Source organism: Cebus imitator, unplaced genomic scaffold (assembly GCF_001604975.1).
Source record: "Cebus imitator isolate Cc_AM_T3 unplaced genomic scaffold, Cebus_imitator-1.0 Scaffold512, whole genome shotgun sequence".
NCBI classification, from domain to species: domain Eukaryota; kingdom Metazoa; phylum Chordata; class Mammalia; order Primates; family Cebidae; genus Cebus; species Cebus imitator.
Genome location: NW_016107827.1, coordinates 1,498,352 through 1,516,887, shown reverse-complemented (window position 1 = coordinate 1,516,887; position 18,536 = coordinate 1,498,352). Strand labels below are relative to the sequence as shown.

Sequence of the window (18,536 nt, the reverse complement as noted above, 5' to 3'; positions counted from 1 at the left end):
CACGGCGGCCCCGTCTGATGTCGGCGACAGCCCACGGCGGCCCCGTCTGATGTCGGCGACAGCTCACGGCTGCCCTGTCTGATGTCAGCCCTCAATGTTCATCTGTGTTCCACTCGCTTTAGTAATCACTCCACTTACAGGTTTCCCAGAACTTTCTAGAATCTATCTCCATTCTAATCATGTCAACTTACTTCATGGAGGGAGTGCCAGAGCCCCTTGCTTGTTGGGGGAAGTGGTCCAGCAGGCTGTGGGCGGCAGGTGACCCAGTGGCCCCACTCATTGGCATGTGGCACACAGCCAGGGCCACGCGGTCACATCTGCCCAGGGTCCCTCTCCAGCGCCCGCAGCCCCTTGGGGAGCCAGCACTACAGGAGGTGGGTGGGAGCATGGAGCTCTCCAGAAGAGCCAAGGAAGGCTTGTTGAAGTGCTCTTTAAATCTTCAAGGTTTGGGGAAGGTTGTTTTTTTTCCCCCCAGTTAGGATTATTTGTGGAAATATTTATTATGGTTGTTAAAATAATAATTCTGCTTGTCAAGTAATGGAGTCACACGTGGGTGCATAACGCAGGGATCAAATGCGTCCCCACACGCCTGTTCCACCCAGACATGTGCAAACGTCACTTTCAAATTTATGACATGGGGAGCCCTTATATCCTGCTCTTAGACTTAAGCACTTTTTAATGGGAGAGTTTAGCTTTACATTGATTATAAGCTTTATGCCAATAATGGCCAGTTAGCTGAGGATCAGATGTGGAAGAAAGGCAGAGGAAATGAGCAGATGCCACTGCTAGTGTTTGTGAGTGTGCATGTGTGCAAATGCCTTTCCTGTATCGACTCACACTCAAGCACGCTTAACGATATACACAGTGTGTATTTGCATTACACCTTCAGCATTCCTGAAGAACAATGCCTTTCAAACTTTACCTTGCTTAGAATCACCTGGAAATCTTATCAGAACCCACGTTATTGGGACCCACTCCCAGAGCTTCTGATTCTGGAGATTTGGGGCGGTGCCTGGGGTTTGCTTTTCAAACAGGCTCCCAAGTGCTGCTGTGGAACAGCAGAATCCTGGCTGCTGCGTGGCGTGCAGACCCCTCCTGACCTCTCTAGCATCTGGCAACTTGAAAAGTGATTTAGGCAAAAATCAGCCCTTGCGTTTGTCTTCATGCCCTTGAAGATGGGGTTCATATTTGAAAGGAACATTGGTTTCCCATGTCTGTGGTGTCTTAATGCTCTGAGTTTGTCTCTCGGGGACGGAGCCGTGAGGACCTGGACCCCCTGCCCGTTCTGTTGCTCTGGAGGAGGCAGGTTTCTGAGGCAGCTCCAGTTCCCCCCAGTGACATGCATGCAGATGTAGCTGTATGTAAGTCAGCCCACCCCAAACATATGCTCCCGTTTGGTGGCAATCTTTCTAGCTCCTTTCATGTGCTGTGGTGTCAGACAGAAAATGTAAACAACACACACATGCAGATGAACACGTGCGTGTATAATGTTGGTGTATGAGTGTCTTTTTATCTCTGTTCCTCAGATGAGATCATTTCTAATATTTAGTAGCTCCCAAGTTCACTCCCCTCTGCATTATTAAGTATGTTAAGTCCGTACAATGAACTTTTCATTTCAGCTATTACATTTTTCAGTTCTAGAATTTCAGTTTGATTCTTTTTTCATTGTTTCACTTTGTCTGTTAAGATAACCCCCTTTGCAGTAAAGGGGACACTCTGTTTTGCCCTCTTCATACTAGAACTCTTTTTTGGTAGCCTGGCTAAGAACGTGGTGGGAGGTCTAACTGCTGTAAGCAGGTTGTGAAATGATCCCCTTAACTAGGCCAGTGCCATCCCACAGAAATACCATGATAACTACTTTTGTAATTTAACATTTTGCGGTCAGTCTGTGAAAAAAAATTAGAAACAGTTAATTTAAAAAATGTTTTAATTAACCCTGCATGCAAAACTTGTACATAGTTCAGCGTGTACTCAACATGAAAGTTATGGAAGATATACTTATGTTCTGTTGTTTGTAGGAAGTCCTTGAGGTCCAGTGTGAGTTTTGCACTTTTGCTCAAAACTGGCCACCTCTCAGGTGCACAGACCCAGGGCGCAGGGGCTTGTATATGGGACGGCACCTCTCTGCCCATCACGCCAGGGGTTTGGTGGATCCAACTTCAGATTTGGCGAAAGACCTGCACGTCGGGAGGCTGGGTTTGCAGCTGTTCCTGCAGCCTCCCCAGGCTCCTTGGCCAAGTCCACAGCACGTCGGGAGGCTGGGTTTGCAGCTGTTCCTGCAGCCTCCCCAGGCTCCCGTGGCCAAGTCCACAGCACGTCGGGAGGCTGGGTTTGCAGCTGTTCCTGCAGCCTCCCCAGGCTCCCGTGGCCAAGTCCACAGCACGTCGGGAGGCTGGGTTTGCAGCTGTTCCTGCAGCCTCCCCAGGCTCCCGTGGCCAAGTCCACAGCACGTCGGGAGGCTGGGTTTGCAGCTGTTCCTGCAGCCTCCCCAGGCTCCCGTGGCCAAGTCCACATCTCGCTCTCCAGCTTCCACGTTGTTGCGTTGCCTCCTCTGGGACTTGCATGTGGGTTCCCACGGGGAACAGGGAGTCAGAGCAAGTGGTGCTTGCTCCATCCTCTGCTCTGGAGGTGCAGCCTGGTTTCTGGATTCGGTGTGGTCGGGGTTGATTTCTTCTCTAAGCTGTGGCACGTGGCTGGGCGCTCCAGGACAGCCTTCTTACCTGTTCACATGCTGGGCAGCCCCTCTGCTTGCTGGGTCTCAGGTGCGGGAGCTTCTTTGCAATCATTTGTTTATCCTGAAATTGCAGCTGGTCCCAGTCCTCCCCTTGCCTGCACTGGTCCTTGTTTTCCGTGTGGATGAGTGGGCATCCTGGACGGCTGCTTTACCCTCCAGTGTCCTCCTCCAGCACCGCCTCCCAGTTTTGGCAGCTCTGACTTTCAGCAGCTCCTACGTGGAGAGTACGTGGAGCCACTGGTGATATTCTGAACATGAATGTAAATTAAAATCTCATCTATTTAAAAAGGACATGGCAGTGCAGGGGAGGGTGCGTGTGAGAAGGCTGTTGGTGGGCAGTGGGCATCACCAAGGAAAGTGAGCCCGGTGTGAGGGCACAGTGTGGAATGATGGCCAGGAGAGCCCGATGGGCAGAGCGGATCCGCCTTCTCCTTCTCCTCTGGGAGAATTGGACCCACAGCACGGGGCGGGGCTGGGAAGGACAGCTTCACACGCTGACTCCTAGGCTAGATGCTGCTACTGTCAGTGACACACATACTTTTTTTGAAGTATTTTATTGAGCCATAAACCAGAGCCAATTCTACAAACTGCTGACAAGGATTATTACATTGGGATAGTATAATCGGATTCCTTAAAAGGTCACGAACATGTTGTGTTATGATACCCTACTGACCTTACCTTACCTGCAATCCCTTAATGACCAAACTTAGTCCCGTCTGAGGCACTGGGGCTTGAGCGCTTCCACATGTGAATTTTGGGGAGACACAGTTCCAATCCCATACCCATCCCTACTGGACTATATGGAAAGGGACTGGACCTGTGAGTAAGGAATTTTAATTTTCCTAAGAGTATTTGGTAAAGAAATTGGTCTTTCTGTTTATTTCTCAGTGGCTTCTATATCTGTTCAACTTATAGTTTTAATGTAACTGTATTAACAGTGCCTCTGCGTCTCCACACTTCCCCTTGCTGCCTTCAGGCCTCCGACCTGACTGCCTGTCCTGCCCCCAGGCCCTCCTCGACGGTGGAGGCCTCTCCAGCTTGCTCTGCCTGAGCATGGCGTCAGCAGGAAAGAAAGCGCCTCTCCGTCGAGCCCCAGATTCAGTCTCTGTGTTGATCCTGGCGCACCCTCTGGTCTCTCATGGGCTATTTGGAACCTCTCTCCACCCCCGAAATATGAATAACTGCTTGAACAGTGGAAGTTTAACTTTACTGAAAATACTTGTTTGGAATCATTAGGGTGAAACCCATACGTGAGAGAGCCTATTTTCCCCGGTTAGCATGCTGAATTCACTTTCGTGGTTTTGAGGCATTCAGCTTAAATCTCATAAAGGTAACACTTCAGGTAGTTGACTGAGGAACAGCCAAATTCCCGCTCGTGAAATCATTGGCGTAAACTCTAAAGTGTTTCCTCAGTTGCACAGGTGGAGTGACTCTCTTCTTGAAAGTTGTCAAACCTCACCTATGTTTATTAAGACTTACCAACACGACATTTTCCAGGGGGTTGCCAAAGATAGGGTGTTCAGGTGGTTTATGTAACTTTTTTCCCCATAATTACTGTTTTCAAAAATTCTGTACTGTGATATTGTTGTCCCACCATTGAGATAAATATTCATATACTTATTGGCCTCAGTGAAAAGAGATTCTTGTAAGGAGTGAAGTGGTTGAATATTTTAAATGCACTGTCACTATTTTGAAACTAAGAACAGCGAAGAAGTAACGATGTTTGTAGATTTTTTTCACCTAATACCTTCCTTGTTTCTTCACAGAGATCTTCGCTTTAACAGAATCAGAGAGATCCAACCTGGGGCATTCAGGCGGCTGAGGAACTTGAACACCTTGTGAGTAGAAATATTCTACTGGAAACTAATAGAAAAACAGGAATCAATATGTCATTTACCTGCAGGTGAACTCATCATCCACAATCAGTAGGCATGGTGGGGAAAAGTAGAGAAGGAAAGTGAGGGTGGAAAGTCCAGGACCGTGGCCAGTGTGTGTCCCGTGTCATGGCTGTGTGCCTACACTGGGACCCATGCTGACCGCTGAGCTTGCCCGTGGCCTTCACATGGGTCACTTGCTCCAGAATCACTCAGCCCTTGCTGGGGTCAGGCTGGCCTCTGTGTGCTCCTGCACCTCCTCTGTGACAAGGTTGAGCAGGACAGTGCTGCTTCTGCGCATGGAGTGGACTGAAGCGAGTCCCATGATGCCCGGAGGGAGCAGGCCGGGCCGGGTCCAGTGCTGCTGTGCAGACCCCAGGCTCTGCAGGACACGCCCAGTGCAGCGGAAGCTAGTTCCCTTCCGCACCAGGACTGAGCACATGGCGTAAGGGCAGGGTCATGGGGAGCAGGGACCGCCTGGGCCACCAGGGTCAAGGGGCCTGGGGCCTCTTTCACCAGGTCCTTGTCTGTGCACATGAATGGAGCACGGGTCACAGGGCCCACCTTTGCTGTCCTGCCCGCCCACCCAGACTGCCCTCCTCCCATGACTGCCTTAGCACTGGCCGCAGCCCTGGCTGAAACAGAAAGTCTAAGAGACAGCAGGATAAAGGAATAAACTCCTTTCTATAGGAGGGAAGGAGTTTTTTCTTACTGTGTCAAAAGGTGGAGATTGTGGAGTGGCACGGACACCATGGCTGAGCAACTTTCTCATGATGATGGTTAAACACTAAAGCCGTGTTTTGTCCCGCGCGAATTCAGCGTTCATTGAATGTTGACAGCGAGTCTGTTACTGAGTTTTATTATATGACCTTTTCCAAGGCTGTTGGAATGTTTTAACACAACTTTGAAGTTTGTTTTCTGTTGTTTTTAAAAATTCTGATTGACTCTTTTTCATAGGCTTCTCAATAATAATCAGATCAAGAGGATACCTAGTGGAGCATTTGAAGACTTGGAAAATTTAAAATATCTGTAAGTTAATGATCAGTTCTTTAACCTAAAAACTTATGATATCTATAATTAGATTATACTTAAAAATAGAGGTAAATTTTGTGCTGTTTGTGAGTTATTGTAAATATATCCATTTAAATGAGGTTTTATTTTCAGAAGGTGAGTAAAAATTTAGCTGGGATTACAAAAATAGGTTGTCGTTGATAAAGTGCTACATTATGTGATTTTTAGTGATTCATCACTAAGCCTTAGTAAAATACACTGCATAAAATTAAAATGCACAGCCTCTGAAAATTGCTCTAGAAGTAATGATGACGCTTCCAGAGGGGGAAGTGGTGACACACTCCGTTGTCGATAGGAACAGCTGACAGGTGTTTTGCAAAATAGCAGCTGTCAAAATCGTTTCCAGCTGCCTTTCCAGCTGTAGGTGAAATGTAAAATCTAAATAACTAATGGCGGTGAAATGTCACTAATTCCTGCAGATTTTCTTGTCTTTCTCTAAGTGATTTCACGTCTTATTTTTGTGCGGTTAAATTTTATTTCACTTTTAAAAACTGATTTTAATCGATTTATTTTCATTTAATGCATCTTCTGCTTGTTGAAATCAGTTTTGCAGTTTAGAAAACGAGCTTCCTGGGAAGCGCTGGTCTAGTCTCAGTCACACACGTGCTTGCTGTAAAGTCGGAGATGCTGAAGGATGTGCCGTGTGCTTCTAGCAGATCATTCTTTTAAGACTTAGTCACTTTTGCCGGGCGCGGTGGCTCAAGCCTGTAATCCCAGCACTTTGGGAGGCCGAGGCGGGTGGATCACGAGGTCAAGAGATCGAGACCATCCTGGTCAACATGGTGAATCCCCGTCTCTACTAAAAATACAAAAAATTAGCTGGGCATGGTGGCACGTGCCTGTAATCCCAGCGACTCAGGAGGCTGAGGCAGGAGAATTGCCTGAACCCGGGAGGCGGAGGTTGCGGTGAGCCGAGATCGCGCCATTGCACTCCAGCCTGGGTAACAAGAGCGAAACTCCGTCTCAAAAAAAAAAAAAGGCTTAGTCACTTTCAAAGAGCGCTGTTTTTAATAACAGTGATTTATTTCGGCTATTTTTATTGGAAATTTATATCATAAGTGAACCAAAACATGTTTAGGTTATTTTGATTTTTAAATTGTATTTGTTTTTTATTTGATTTAATTTTTTTTTATTTTATTTTACTAAGTTCTGGGATGCGTGTGCAGAACGTGCAGGTTTGCTCTGTAGGTATACGTGTGCCGTGGCGGTCTGCTCACCCATCAACCTCTCATCTAGGTTTTAAGCCCCACATGCATTAGGTATTTGTCCTGATGCTCTGGTTATTTTGCGTTTTAAAACAAAGCCGTCTTGTTATTGTTGATGTATATTCTGAAATCCGCTTGGATTCCGGCTCTGTCTGGCTCTGTGTTTCCTCCGTGAAGATATTTGACAGTGTTACATGCACGCTTTTCCCCTCCATCATTGTTGGAGTAGGATGTCAATTTTAAACTTCATATAAACATGACTAAGCCTTGCCCCACATTTCTAAAATGAGAGACAGGCCTTTTCTTTGTTTATTTACCCTTTTCTCTTTTTTGGTATTTCGAGTGTTGTGCAAGCTCCAGAAGAGGGCTTTTGTTTCCTGGAAAGTAGGTGCAGTCAGCTGACAGCCAGCATTCCTTGTGTGTGTGTATGTGTGTTTAATAGGTTTAACGCGTTTTTAAATTATTTTACTTTATTTTTTGTTACTGGTTTTGAATCATTAAGAGCAACTTAGCAAACGTGTTCAAAGTGAAGTTGTTTAGGAGGTGTTTTCACTGTCCGACCTCCTCTGCTGCACCTGCACCCCAAACTCTTCCCTCTCTCCCTTGGTAACAAGCTGTGGTGTCCCTGGCCGCCGAGGACACAGATCACTGGGGTGGAGGAAGGACAGACTGGTGGTGAAGGGTCCGTAGGTCATGACTCAGAAACAGACTAAAGACCAGGGCAGAGCAGGGAACTGTCCAGAGAGGCCGGGGGACCCCTTTATACAGCAGCTGCCGCCTCTGCCTCCTCAGCTCTCACTGGTGGGTGCATTTGATAAGTGTGATTTAGGAAACTGTAAGACTTAAATGCTGTGATTTAAACTGTGTGTAACCTATGTGCTTAAGAACCCTCCTGAAATTTTTTGATTATTTCAGCCTTGTATATTGAGTCAGTACCAAAGTATACTTGTGAAAGTTGAGTAATTCTTATTTCTTGGAACTTCAGTTACTTCTAGTAGGGCATAAGCCTTCCCTTCAGTTCGCATTTTTTAATGAAATTATTTCTTGAGACAGTTAGGACTCATCAAGGGTCAGCTCTATGATGAAGCAGAAAATCACAATTTATTATTATGATAAGTAACTATTATAAAACAAATTACATTCCAATATCTTTATAAAGACACATTCATACATGTTTGATTCAGTTGTCCTATGTATTCTTTAAAAAGATTCATTTCCTTTCATTTTTTAAAGTACATCTAATGTGATGTTCTCCTTGATAATTTGTGTTTTTTAAGAAATGGGCACAGAAAATTACATTTAAACTTGCCTTCTCCAGAAGTATTGTAACAACTCACATGTGAACAGCCGTTAATATGTACAGGACCATATTCTAAGAGCTTTATATATATATATACTAAACGGCTTCTGTCCGTTTTAGAGCAGAGGAAACAGACCCAGGTGTTCAGTGGGAGTTCAAGGATCCCACGCCTGTGGCCTGGAGAAGTGGGGACCTTGCCAGGCCTCTGCTGCGGGCACTGGGCTCTGGGTCGCTGGGGAGTTCTGGTCGGTTCGTGTGAAGGCTTGTAACTCTTGATGAGATCAGCTCTGCAAATCTGCACAGAGGGAGGAAGTGAAATCTGCTTAGCTGGGCTGTAAGAACTCGGGCTGGCAGTGCAGGTCCTGTGAAACTGCATTCTGCCCCCGACGTTATTAATTTCATCCCAGTCAAACACTCGGCCCTTCTGGATATGAGTTATTTAATATTGTAAGCATTAAGACAAAAAATGTTTATGGAGTGGAGCAAGTAGCTGAAACCCAGCCCTAAGCCATCAGTTTCTAAGAGACGTGTCTGCCTGAATTGGAAAAGTAGGAAAAGCGTGGATTTTGACTTGCCAGTCTTCTGTATCAGAGATGGAGCCCAGGGATTCTAAGGGACGGTAGTGGCAGGTGTCCCCATGTCTGGGCACAGACACAGATTCACAGCCTTCTTGGGGACCCGCAAGCTGCTGGCCCAGCACTGTGACGTGGTGGACCACGTCACGTCGAAGATGGATGGGTCCGATGCACGTGGTTTCGTGGCTCTTTTTGGAATTGTGATACTTTGGTGTGGAAATTTTCAGCCTCCATCCGTCAGGTCAGGCTTGGCACATGTTCTCTGTGCAGGCAGGCCTCGGTGGGCGGCATAGTCTCTACCGGGACCGCTCAGCCCCAGGCAGTACGGAGTGAGAGAGTGGTCGTATTCCCAGAGCTCGATGTGTGGACACTGACATTCCAAGTCAATATGTTAGCAAATAGGATTCTTCTATTGAGATTTTCAAGCACTCTATACAAATTGTGTGGCTCTTCCGATAGCCTTTGATGCTTCTGTTTTATAAGAATAGTTCCAGCGGTGAGTTATTCAAGAGACATTCGGTCTTCATATTGTCTACTCCCCAAATTATTTCTAGGTGTTTTACAGACATGTCAATATCAGTTATAGAATCTTATAACCAATGCATTATACATGCCTGTGGAAAATGGTTTTCTTTTTAAGGCTTTGAAGCAAATGTATTGTGGGCAATTCATCAGCCGTAGTCTAGGGTCTGTGAATTACCTGAAAAACCCCTAGCAGGGCTTGGTCACCTTCAGCGGGCACCGGTTGCTTTTGGCCCACTTGAGATTTGAGGGAAGGGAAGCCCCTGGGAGAGGCAGTGTTGTCACAGTGCAGGTGGCCCGTTTGCATTCTAATACAGCCGTTCATTTTGAAACGGTCTCCGTGTGTCAATGCAATTCTTCTTTTCCGTCTGAAGTTTGACCTCCTGTCTGTGTGCTAATGCTCCCCAATGTTTCTTGTTTCAGCTATCTGTACAAGAATGAGATCCAGTCAATTGACAGGCAAGCGTTTAAGGGACTTGCCTCTCTAGAGCAACTGTAAGTGCCCCTCCTGTTCGTGCTTTAGTCTTGGGTGCCGCTGGCTCCTTTCCTCCTGTAGGGACCAGTGCTCTGAGCTTGCTGTTTGCATGATGCATGACTGCGCTGCCTGAGGTGCGGGAGGACCTGCATGAAGACGGAAAATCAGGGACGGGCGGGTCCTTCGCCCCCCGCCCCAGCTTCCACCCAGCCAGCCCGCCACCCACCCTCAGGAGGCATCGCTGGTCTCCCCTACGGCGGCACCAGGCCCTGGGCCATGCCCTCCTGACACCAAGGACAGTAGGCTGGATGGAACCCGTGTCACATGTTAGGGGAGAGACAGGCAGGTGCACGAGTCTGATCAAGGCATCCTTCACCGGGTAAATGCCCAGGGTGCCAGGGATGGGAGGGCTCTTTGCCACCTTCACTGCCCCTCATTGTGACTGTGAACGTGTGAAGCTGAATCTCTCCCATTGTGATTCCATTATTGAGGAAAGCCTCTCTTCCCTTGTAGTTCTAGTTAGTGTGGGTGGCGTGTAATGAAACGCTGTTAGTTTCTGTGGCCACGCGTGACGGTGTCCTTTGCCGTGAAGTCAGCATGTTGATTTTTCATGACAAGGTCCTGGTGAAAAGGAGGGCTCGTTCCCGTTTGTTTGCACAGCCTGCCATTTTTCACTCGGCAAGCTGAGCCCACTCTTGCGGAGCTGCAAGCTGTCCTGGTTTTAGGGGTGCGGATGGAAACAGCTGTCAGCTGTGATGTGGCGTGACGTCCTCCTGCTGCAGCTGCTGGTCTGTGGTCACGGGCCACTGGCTGACCGGACACAGCAATGTTGTCAGCGCGTTTGAGACCAGGCGGTGCCGGGGAGAGACCACTTGGGGACGAAGCGCCCTGAGGACCACAGTGCTTGTGTTTCCCGAAGTGTGTGTTTATTCAAGTGAGCAGGGACAGGGCGTGGGGAGCTTTGGGAAGAGATCGTCTTGTGTACAGAGAAGGACTGTGCAGCTCATTGCAGAGACACGTGGAGGTACCCAGGGAACCCCCAGACGTAGGAAGAGCTTGCCAAGAAGCAAGTTCTCATATGCAGCAAGCATTTCACTCAGTGGGAGTGAGAAATTCTTCATCGCAGACCGTTCTTAGATCCTGAGTGGGTCGGAAGATGCTCATCTGGCTTGGTGCTGGGTGAGTCCAGTGATATTTTTAAGGAAGAAAAGGGCAAGTCAGGGCAGAAATGAGGCTGAACACGAAGAGCATCTGGGAATCACCAAATAGGTGTTCCAGAAACTTTTGGATGCTGGGGAGACTTCCTGAGCTGGCCAGGCTGCCTTCAGCACCCAGGGTTAGGTGAGCTGGGGTCTCTGGTGCTGCACCTTGGGTTCTGTGCAGTGAAGCTGTATAGTGAGCCTGAGGGCCACCCAGCCCCCACCCTCAGGCAGGCAGGGAGCTGTTGGGAAGGAGATAAGCAAGTCCATCTAGACCTCAGTGAGAGACTGGCCAGGTGCTGTGTGTCCAGGGAGGGTGGCTTGTGCAGACCTTGCCTCCTGCACCCCTTCCTAGGATGTGCTCTGCAGCCTGGAACTGTTGAAAACATGCATTCCTAGTGGCGCTGGGAGCCGGAATGCGGGACTCCCTGGAGCCCGCAGAGGCAGCCCCTGGGGGCACTGAATAACTCTGATCCAGAAAGACTCCTTAGGAAGCTGTGGACACAGGTCAGAAAACACGCCTGGCCAATTGGGAAACGTGCATTTGAATTCAGTGGTGACTTCGGCATCCTTGGGGAGTGATTTTTTATCTGTGGTCCTCTGTGTCCTCAGCTGTTCAGGGAGGGTTGTAAAACACCCCGGCTGTGCGGAGCCCCAGGACCCCTAAGATCCTGTGGTCCCTGGACTGTATTTCCTTTAGCACCTGTGCAGCCGTGCTCCCGCGTGCCTCTGGCCAGCCTGCACTGCAATGTGGGTGGAGGGATTTTGCCAGCGTCCGCTGTCTGTGGGGTTGAGATCCCCACTTCCTTCCCCCATCAGCTCTCCTCGGCCTTCTGGCCTTTGCCTGGGGAACTCCACCCTGCCTGCGGCCCTGAAACCTCCTGGGGCAGCTCACAGCCTCCATGGGGTAGTGCTGCCTAGGTCTCTCATCTGACCCCCAACTGGCATGGGCTGCGAAAGGCTAAGGACCCCAAAAAACCACAGGCGCCCTGTCAGCATGCTGCTGGCAGAGACGGGGCTCCAGGGATTCTGTCGGGGTCTGCCTCCCTTGGGCCCTGTGCCATGTGCCCACCCGTCATGCTCACAAACAGTGATTTTCCTCCTCTTCCTGCTCTAGATTTTCCTTCCCTCGTGTTTCCCATTCGTGCGTGGAGTGCTGGGCCCAGACCTGTCCCAGGGGAGGGGCAGGGAGGGTCTGCGTTTGGGGCCCTCTGGCTGCAGGTGTCCGCAGAGACTCAGCGTGGCCCGTGTGGGTGCTGCCTGGGAAGCTGGCGTAGGGGCAGGGTGGGTGATGGCAGCCGCGCTCTGGTCCCTGGCGGTGACAGTGGTCTCAAGATGCCCACAGACCTGATTCTCGGGCATGCGTTCTGAGGACGCTTCCTTCCTGTGGCGTTACAACGACCACTCCCCGCGGGCGTGCTGCTTCTGTCACTCAACGCTGGCCTCCTGAAGTCGTCATTTAGAATGCGTGCTAGTGGATGCCGGAATGTTCAGGAGGGGGTCTCCCAGCAGAGCACTCCAGGGAGAGGCCTGACTTTGTGTTTGACTTGAGAGGAAAACCCACTTTTCAAAGTGAGAAAATTCGTGTTCAGGAAACATTAGAAAGAACGAGCTGTACCAAAGGTGTACATTGTAGAAGTTGGGAGACAGGTGCCGTGGAAAGAAGCAGAGACCCCGGAATTCGGTGCCATCAAGGGCACCCGAGGAAAGGCGCCCTCTGACTTAACCCTTCAGGACTGGTGGAGAAGCGCGGGTGACATTCTTTTTGTGTTTCCTTTGTGGTCTTGAGGGATATCTTCGTATCTGACAGCATACTCTGTGCCGAAGTGAAAATGCCCCTGCCACATTCATATACAAGTTAGAAGATCTGAGGGATGGGACTCACGTGTTTATGTGTGTGCTTTCAGTGAAGTTATGCTTTTGATGTTTGCTTTTTCCCACATCTTTTGGAGGTGGAAATGGCTGGGCTGAGTCAGCAACGCCGTTCTCACGGAGCGTAAAGGAGCCCAGTGAGCACCTCCAGGCCCCGCTCACCCATATCCAGTCACTTAGGCGCACGTCTGTGCCCAGTGATCATTTGTATTTATCTAATCATTTCATTATTTTATGTATTTTCCACACAGTTAGGAAGTCTAGCGAGCTACCTATTGATATCCGAATTTGAAATGACAAAGAAAAAAATTTTGGGTAAAAATCTGGATCTGAGAAAATAAATTCAATTGTAAGTTATGTTATTTTTTTCTTTTAATTCCTCTAGATACCTGCACTTTAATCAGATAGAAACTTTGGACCCAGAGTCATTCCAGCATCTCCCGAAGCTTGAGAGGCTGTGAGTGTTGTTTAATCCCTCACCTTTCCATTCACAGAGCCCTGGCCTCCGTCACTGGCCTGAGCTGAGGGTCACGTATTTGAAGGCCTTGGATGAAGGCCTCTCTCTGCTAAACACCTGAAAACTGTTTCCATGTAAATTCCATATTTCTTGTCTAACAGTTCAGAAATAGGGCTTATAATTTTCTCTTTAATTGAGTGTGTTGATAAAACAGGAAACAAATCCATTTCTTTGCTGGAGTAAACAACATTGTTTTCGAATTCATTTGTATTAAATACATGTCATCAGAGATCTTTTAAAGCTGATATATATTTGACTGCATATATTCTCTGCTACACATTTTAAGAAATATCTTTCAAAATTGGTTTGTTGTAAAATCTCTTTCAACAGATTTTTACATAACAACCGGATTACACATTTAGTTCCAGGGACATTTAATCACTTGGAATCTATGAAGAGACTGTGAGTATAGAACCTTCTGTGTTTCCTTTGCTGCAAAGCTTTACTTCTCTCTCTTATCCGTTAGCCTGGTTCTTTTTCAAGTATTGCGAAATGTTGATAACAATCTGATTTGGAAAGAATGAGTCTGTATGGAGGATGGATCGAATCCATTAGAAAGCAAAATGAAAAACACGTGGCTCAGAAAACGTGGCAAGCAGTTAATCCTTTGATAGGCGATGAAGACTTTAATTTTTTTTTCAGGTAGCGTCTTGCTCTGTTGCCCAGGCTGGAGCGCAGTGGCATGATCACAGCTCACTGCAGCCTCAACCTCCAGGGCTCAAGCAATTCTCCCAGAGAGCTGAGTAGCTGGGATTATAGGCACATGCCACCATGCCTAGCTAATTTTTGTAATTTTGTGGGGTTTTTTTGTTTTTCTTTTTTATTTTATTTATTTGTTATTTAATAACAGGGTTTTGCCATGTTGCCTGGGCTGGTCTTGACATCCTAAGCTCAAGTTATCTATCTACCTCAGCCTCCCAAAGTGCTGGGATTATAAGCGTGAGCCACCATGTCCAGCCAACATTTTAAAAAATCATCTTTAAATTCTTCAATTAATTTGTAATTACAGTGCATGTTTTATTGGTAGAAGTAAAACCGGTCTAGAAAGGACTTCTGTACTGTATTCTGTTTCTTTCTGCAGTGTACTAAGGAGGCTGACCTCCACCCATTTTTTTCTTTTTTTCTTTCTTTTTTTTTTTTGAGATGGAGTTCTGTTCTTGTTGCCGAGGCTGGAGTGCAATGGCACAATCTCAGCTCACTGCAACCTCTGTCTCCCGGATGCAAGCGATTCTCATGCGTCAGCCTTCCGAATAGCTGGGATTACAGGTGTTTGCCACCACACTCGGCTAATTTTTGCATTTTTAATAGATAGGATTTCGTCATGTTGGCCAGGCTGGTCTAGAACTCCTGACCTCAGGTGATCCGCCCAGCTCGGCCTCCCAAACTGCTGGAATTACAGATGTGAGCCATCGCACCCAGCCTCCACCCTTTTTTCAAGATTTCCAAATATGCTTTTTCCTTATACTTGGTAATTTCGTATTATTAAGGCGTTTTAGTAGTTGTGACTTCTTTTGGTGTTTTCCTTCGTGGTCTTGAAGCGATTATTTTCAGTTAGATATTCCTGGGTGTATGCAGTGAACTCAACCTAGAAAGAAACAGAAAATGCCAAGAAAGAAGCCTGACTCCTGAGTGGTCTTTTGTTTATCTCTTCAGTGAAAGAAAGTGGAGTAAAACAGACCTTCAGAACTATTTGTGATTTTTTTTTCCTTTAGGATAAAGATATCACAAGCTAAACTAAAAACTACATCCTGGGCTGGGCGCAGTAGCTCATGCCTGTAATCCCAGCACTTTGGGAGGCCGAGGCGGGTGGATCAAGAGATTGAGACCAGCCTGGCCAACATGGTGAAACCCTGTCTCTACTAAAAATACAAAAAATAGCTGGGCATGGCGGTGCACACCTGTAGTCCCAGCTATTTGGGAGGCTGAGGCAGGAGAATCGCTTAACCCCAGGAGGCGGAGGTTGCAGTGAGCCGAGACTCCAGCCTGGCAACAGAGCGAGACTTCATCTCAAAAGAAAACCAAAAACCAAAACCTCCATCCTGGGTAGGAAGACGGGATGAATACTTCCATATCTGATAGATAACAGAGAGTAGAAAGAAATTACCAGAGAAATGCTGTAGAAAGCAGCCAAGAGCAGGGCAGACTGGTAACCGTGGGGTGGTGCTGACAGCTGCCCTCTCTCCGTTCTCAGCCTCTCTCTGGGTGTCTGGCAAGGTCCGCTTCTGTTTGCTCACTTCACTAAAGTTGCTCAAATACTATTCTGTGATAAATTTACAGACCTGCGCCCAGAGGGCGCGCCGTGTCCTGGCCACTGTCTGCCCAGAGGGAGCAGTCTCTAACCTCAGGTCCCTGGGGAACCTCAGGTCCCCGAGGAACCCCAGGCCAGGTGGCCGGCCGGCTGCCCCGCCCCTCCAGACCTCCTGAATAGCCCTCTGTCCTTCAGAGCAGATGAAGGCTGGGGGCGGGTCCTGTGCTTCCTCAGGTTCTGAGCGGCTCACTCCACCAGGACCGACTGGCCAGATGCCACATACCTGACGTTACCATCCGGGTCTTGCCCTATGCCCATGGTTCTGTACTGCCCTTCAGCTGTGGGCACAGGTTGGGTGCCCTGGGCACAAGGCTGACACTGTCCCCTCACGGCCTCCTCACCTGAGAGCTGTGTACCTGCTCACCAGGGAAAGGGTGGTTCTGGTCGCGAGGCCAGCTCCGTGTTCCCGTCCCCTCTGGGCTCATGTCCCGGAGAACCTTGGATGGGAGGTGTAGCCTCCCCTTCCTCATGGAGCCAGCATCGGCCCCAAGTGATGCCCTCGCCCTGCAGCTCTGGTGAGCACTCTAGGGATCGCATCCCCCTCTGCAGGGCGGTGACTCGGGGCTGCCTTCCTGAGGGCTGGTAGTGAGCACGTCGGTCACAGGACTTTTTCTTGGTTCAGTTAAACATGGGGTCCTTGTTACATGGCCACAAAAATATAGGCTCACAGACTATTTGCAGAGTGAGGAAAATGGGATTTATTGGGCAACAAGGGGAAAAAACGGGGGGAGGGGGACAGAGACCCGTAGCAGAGCCAGAGAGTGTGTTTTCCGCCAGCGGGCTTCCCACCCCACAGACTGAATTCCACCCAGGAAGAGGAGGGCCAGCCTCCTGATTGCCGCCAACAACGCAGACCTCTGCGGGCTCCACCCCAGTGTGAGCCGCTCTAATGTGCAGGCCGGCCGGAGGGGCCTGGGGACCCCTTCCCACCTGGCTGTCTCCGTCTAGTGCCAGCCTCTTCCAGCTCTTGTCCTGTGTTTGCTACCTGGAGCTCCTCTGCCCCCAAGACAACTGCTTCCTTATGTGCAGAGATAGCGCTTTGCCCAGGGCGCGGGCACAGCCTGCCCATGTTCCCCTTGTTGAGGCGGGATGTGTTGTTCACCAGAAACTGTCCAGGTCAGCTTGGACCTCAGGAGACTTAGGTGTGAACCAGCCGGGAGACGCAGCCCTGTCCCCCCTTCCCCAGCAGGCCCAGGACAGAGTGAGCTGGTGTGGAACTGTCCTGCCCGTGATGATGGGCATTGGGTGGCGGTGGTTTTGTGGCAGGGGTTCTCATGTTACTGACTTCCGTGAGTGGCTCCCACCCTGTCTCCCTCACAAACTTTCCGGACCTGTGCCACCTGCTCACTCCTTCACCTTGAACGTGACACCCTATGTCTGGGTGTGCACCTGCCCTACACCACCCACGCCTCTCCAGTTAGTGCGGCGAGGGGACTGTGCACCCCGGGCTCTTCCTGGTGATGTGTGTGTCTCTACGTCATTCCCTGAGTCGGGCACTGGGGCTTGGATTCCACCACGAGACATGTCCCAGCCCGATGCCGCATGCCCGGCAGGCCTGGCTCATGTCCCCTGATGCAGGACCTGGAAGCCCTGGCTGATGGATGGGTGGACAAACCCACCAGCCCCATGTCTCACCAACTGCATCTTCCTTCCCGAAGGCGGTTGGACTCAAACACACTTCACTGCGACTGTGAAATCCTGTGGTTGGCGGATTTGCTGAAAACCTACGCAGAGTCAGGGAATGCGCAGGCAGCGGCCACCTGTGAGTATCCCAGACGCATCCAGGGACGCTCCGTGGCGACGATCACCCCAGAAGAGCTGAACTGTGGTGAGTGGCCCAACATGCACACAACGTCCACACACAGCATACACACACACACACACACACACACACCATTTACCATCCACACACACACCACCTACAGACACACACACACAGACACAGCATCCACACACACACAGCATCCACACACACACACACCATTTACCATCCACACACACGCCACGTACAGACACACACACACACAGACACAGCATCCATACACACATGCACATATACACACACCATTTACCATCCACACATATATCATTTAGACACACACAAACACATACACACACCATCCACACACACACACAGCATACACACACACACACACACACACCACTTACCATCCACACACACACCACTTACAGACACACATACACACAGACACACGCCATCCACACACACGCACACACACACACATTCCGTTTACCATCCACATATATACGCACCATTTACAGACACACACAAACACATACACACACCATCCACACACACACAGCATACACACACACACACACCATTTACCATCCACACACACACCACTTACAGACACACACACAGACACAGCATCCACACACACATGCACATATACACACACCATTTACCATCCACACACATACCATTTAGACACACACAAACACATACACACACCATCCACACACACACACAGCATACACACACACACACACACACACCATTTACCATCCACACACACACCACTTACAGACACACATACACACAGACACACACCATCCACACACACACGCACACACACACATTCCATTTACCATCCACATACATACACACCATTTACAGACAAACACATACACCATCCACACACACACAGCATACACACACACACACACCATTTACCATCCACACACACATCACTTACAGACACACACACACGGACACAGCATCCACACACACATGCACATATACACACACCATTTGCCATCCACACACATACCATTTAGACACACACAAACACATACACACACCATCCACACACACGCACATACACACATACACACATTCCATTTACCATCCACATACATA

At 49.0% G+C, this 18,536-nt stretch overlaps 1 protein-coding gene across 3 annotated transcripts in view; it reads left to right on the top strand.

The window, feature by feature from the left end:
* The window catches only part of PXDN (peroxidasin), a 105,141-nt gene that overhangs the window by 38,892 nt on the left and 47,713 nt on the right, over positions 1–18,536 (top strand). For 2 of the 3 annotated variants that reach the window (XM_037733294.1, XM_017514043.2), the window contains exons 2-7: positions 4,501–4,572; positions 5,566–5,637; positions 9,705–9,776; positions 13,213–13,284; positions 13,675–13,746; positions 17,311–17,480. In XM_037733294.1, the coding sequence (XP_037589222.1) occupies positions 13,736–13,746; positions 17,311–17,480 (181 nt within the window). In that variant the 5' untranslated portion in view covers positions 4,501–4,572; positions 5,566–5,637; positions 9,705–9,776; positions 13,213–13,284; positions 13,675–13,735. The remainder of the gene's footprint in view (positions 1–4,500; positions 4,573–5,565; positions 5,638–9,704; positions 9,777–13,212; positions 13,285–13,674; positions 13,747–17,310; positions 17,481–18,536) is intronic. The other variant, XM_017514044.2, reaches the window with a different exon arrangement.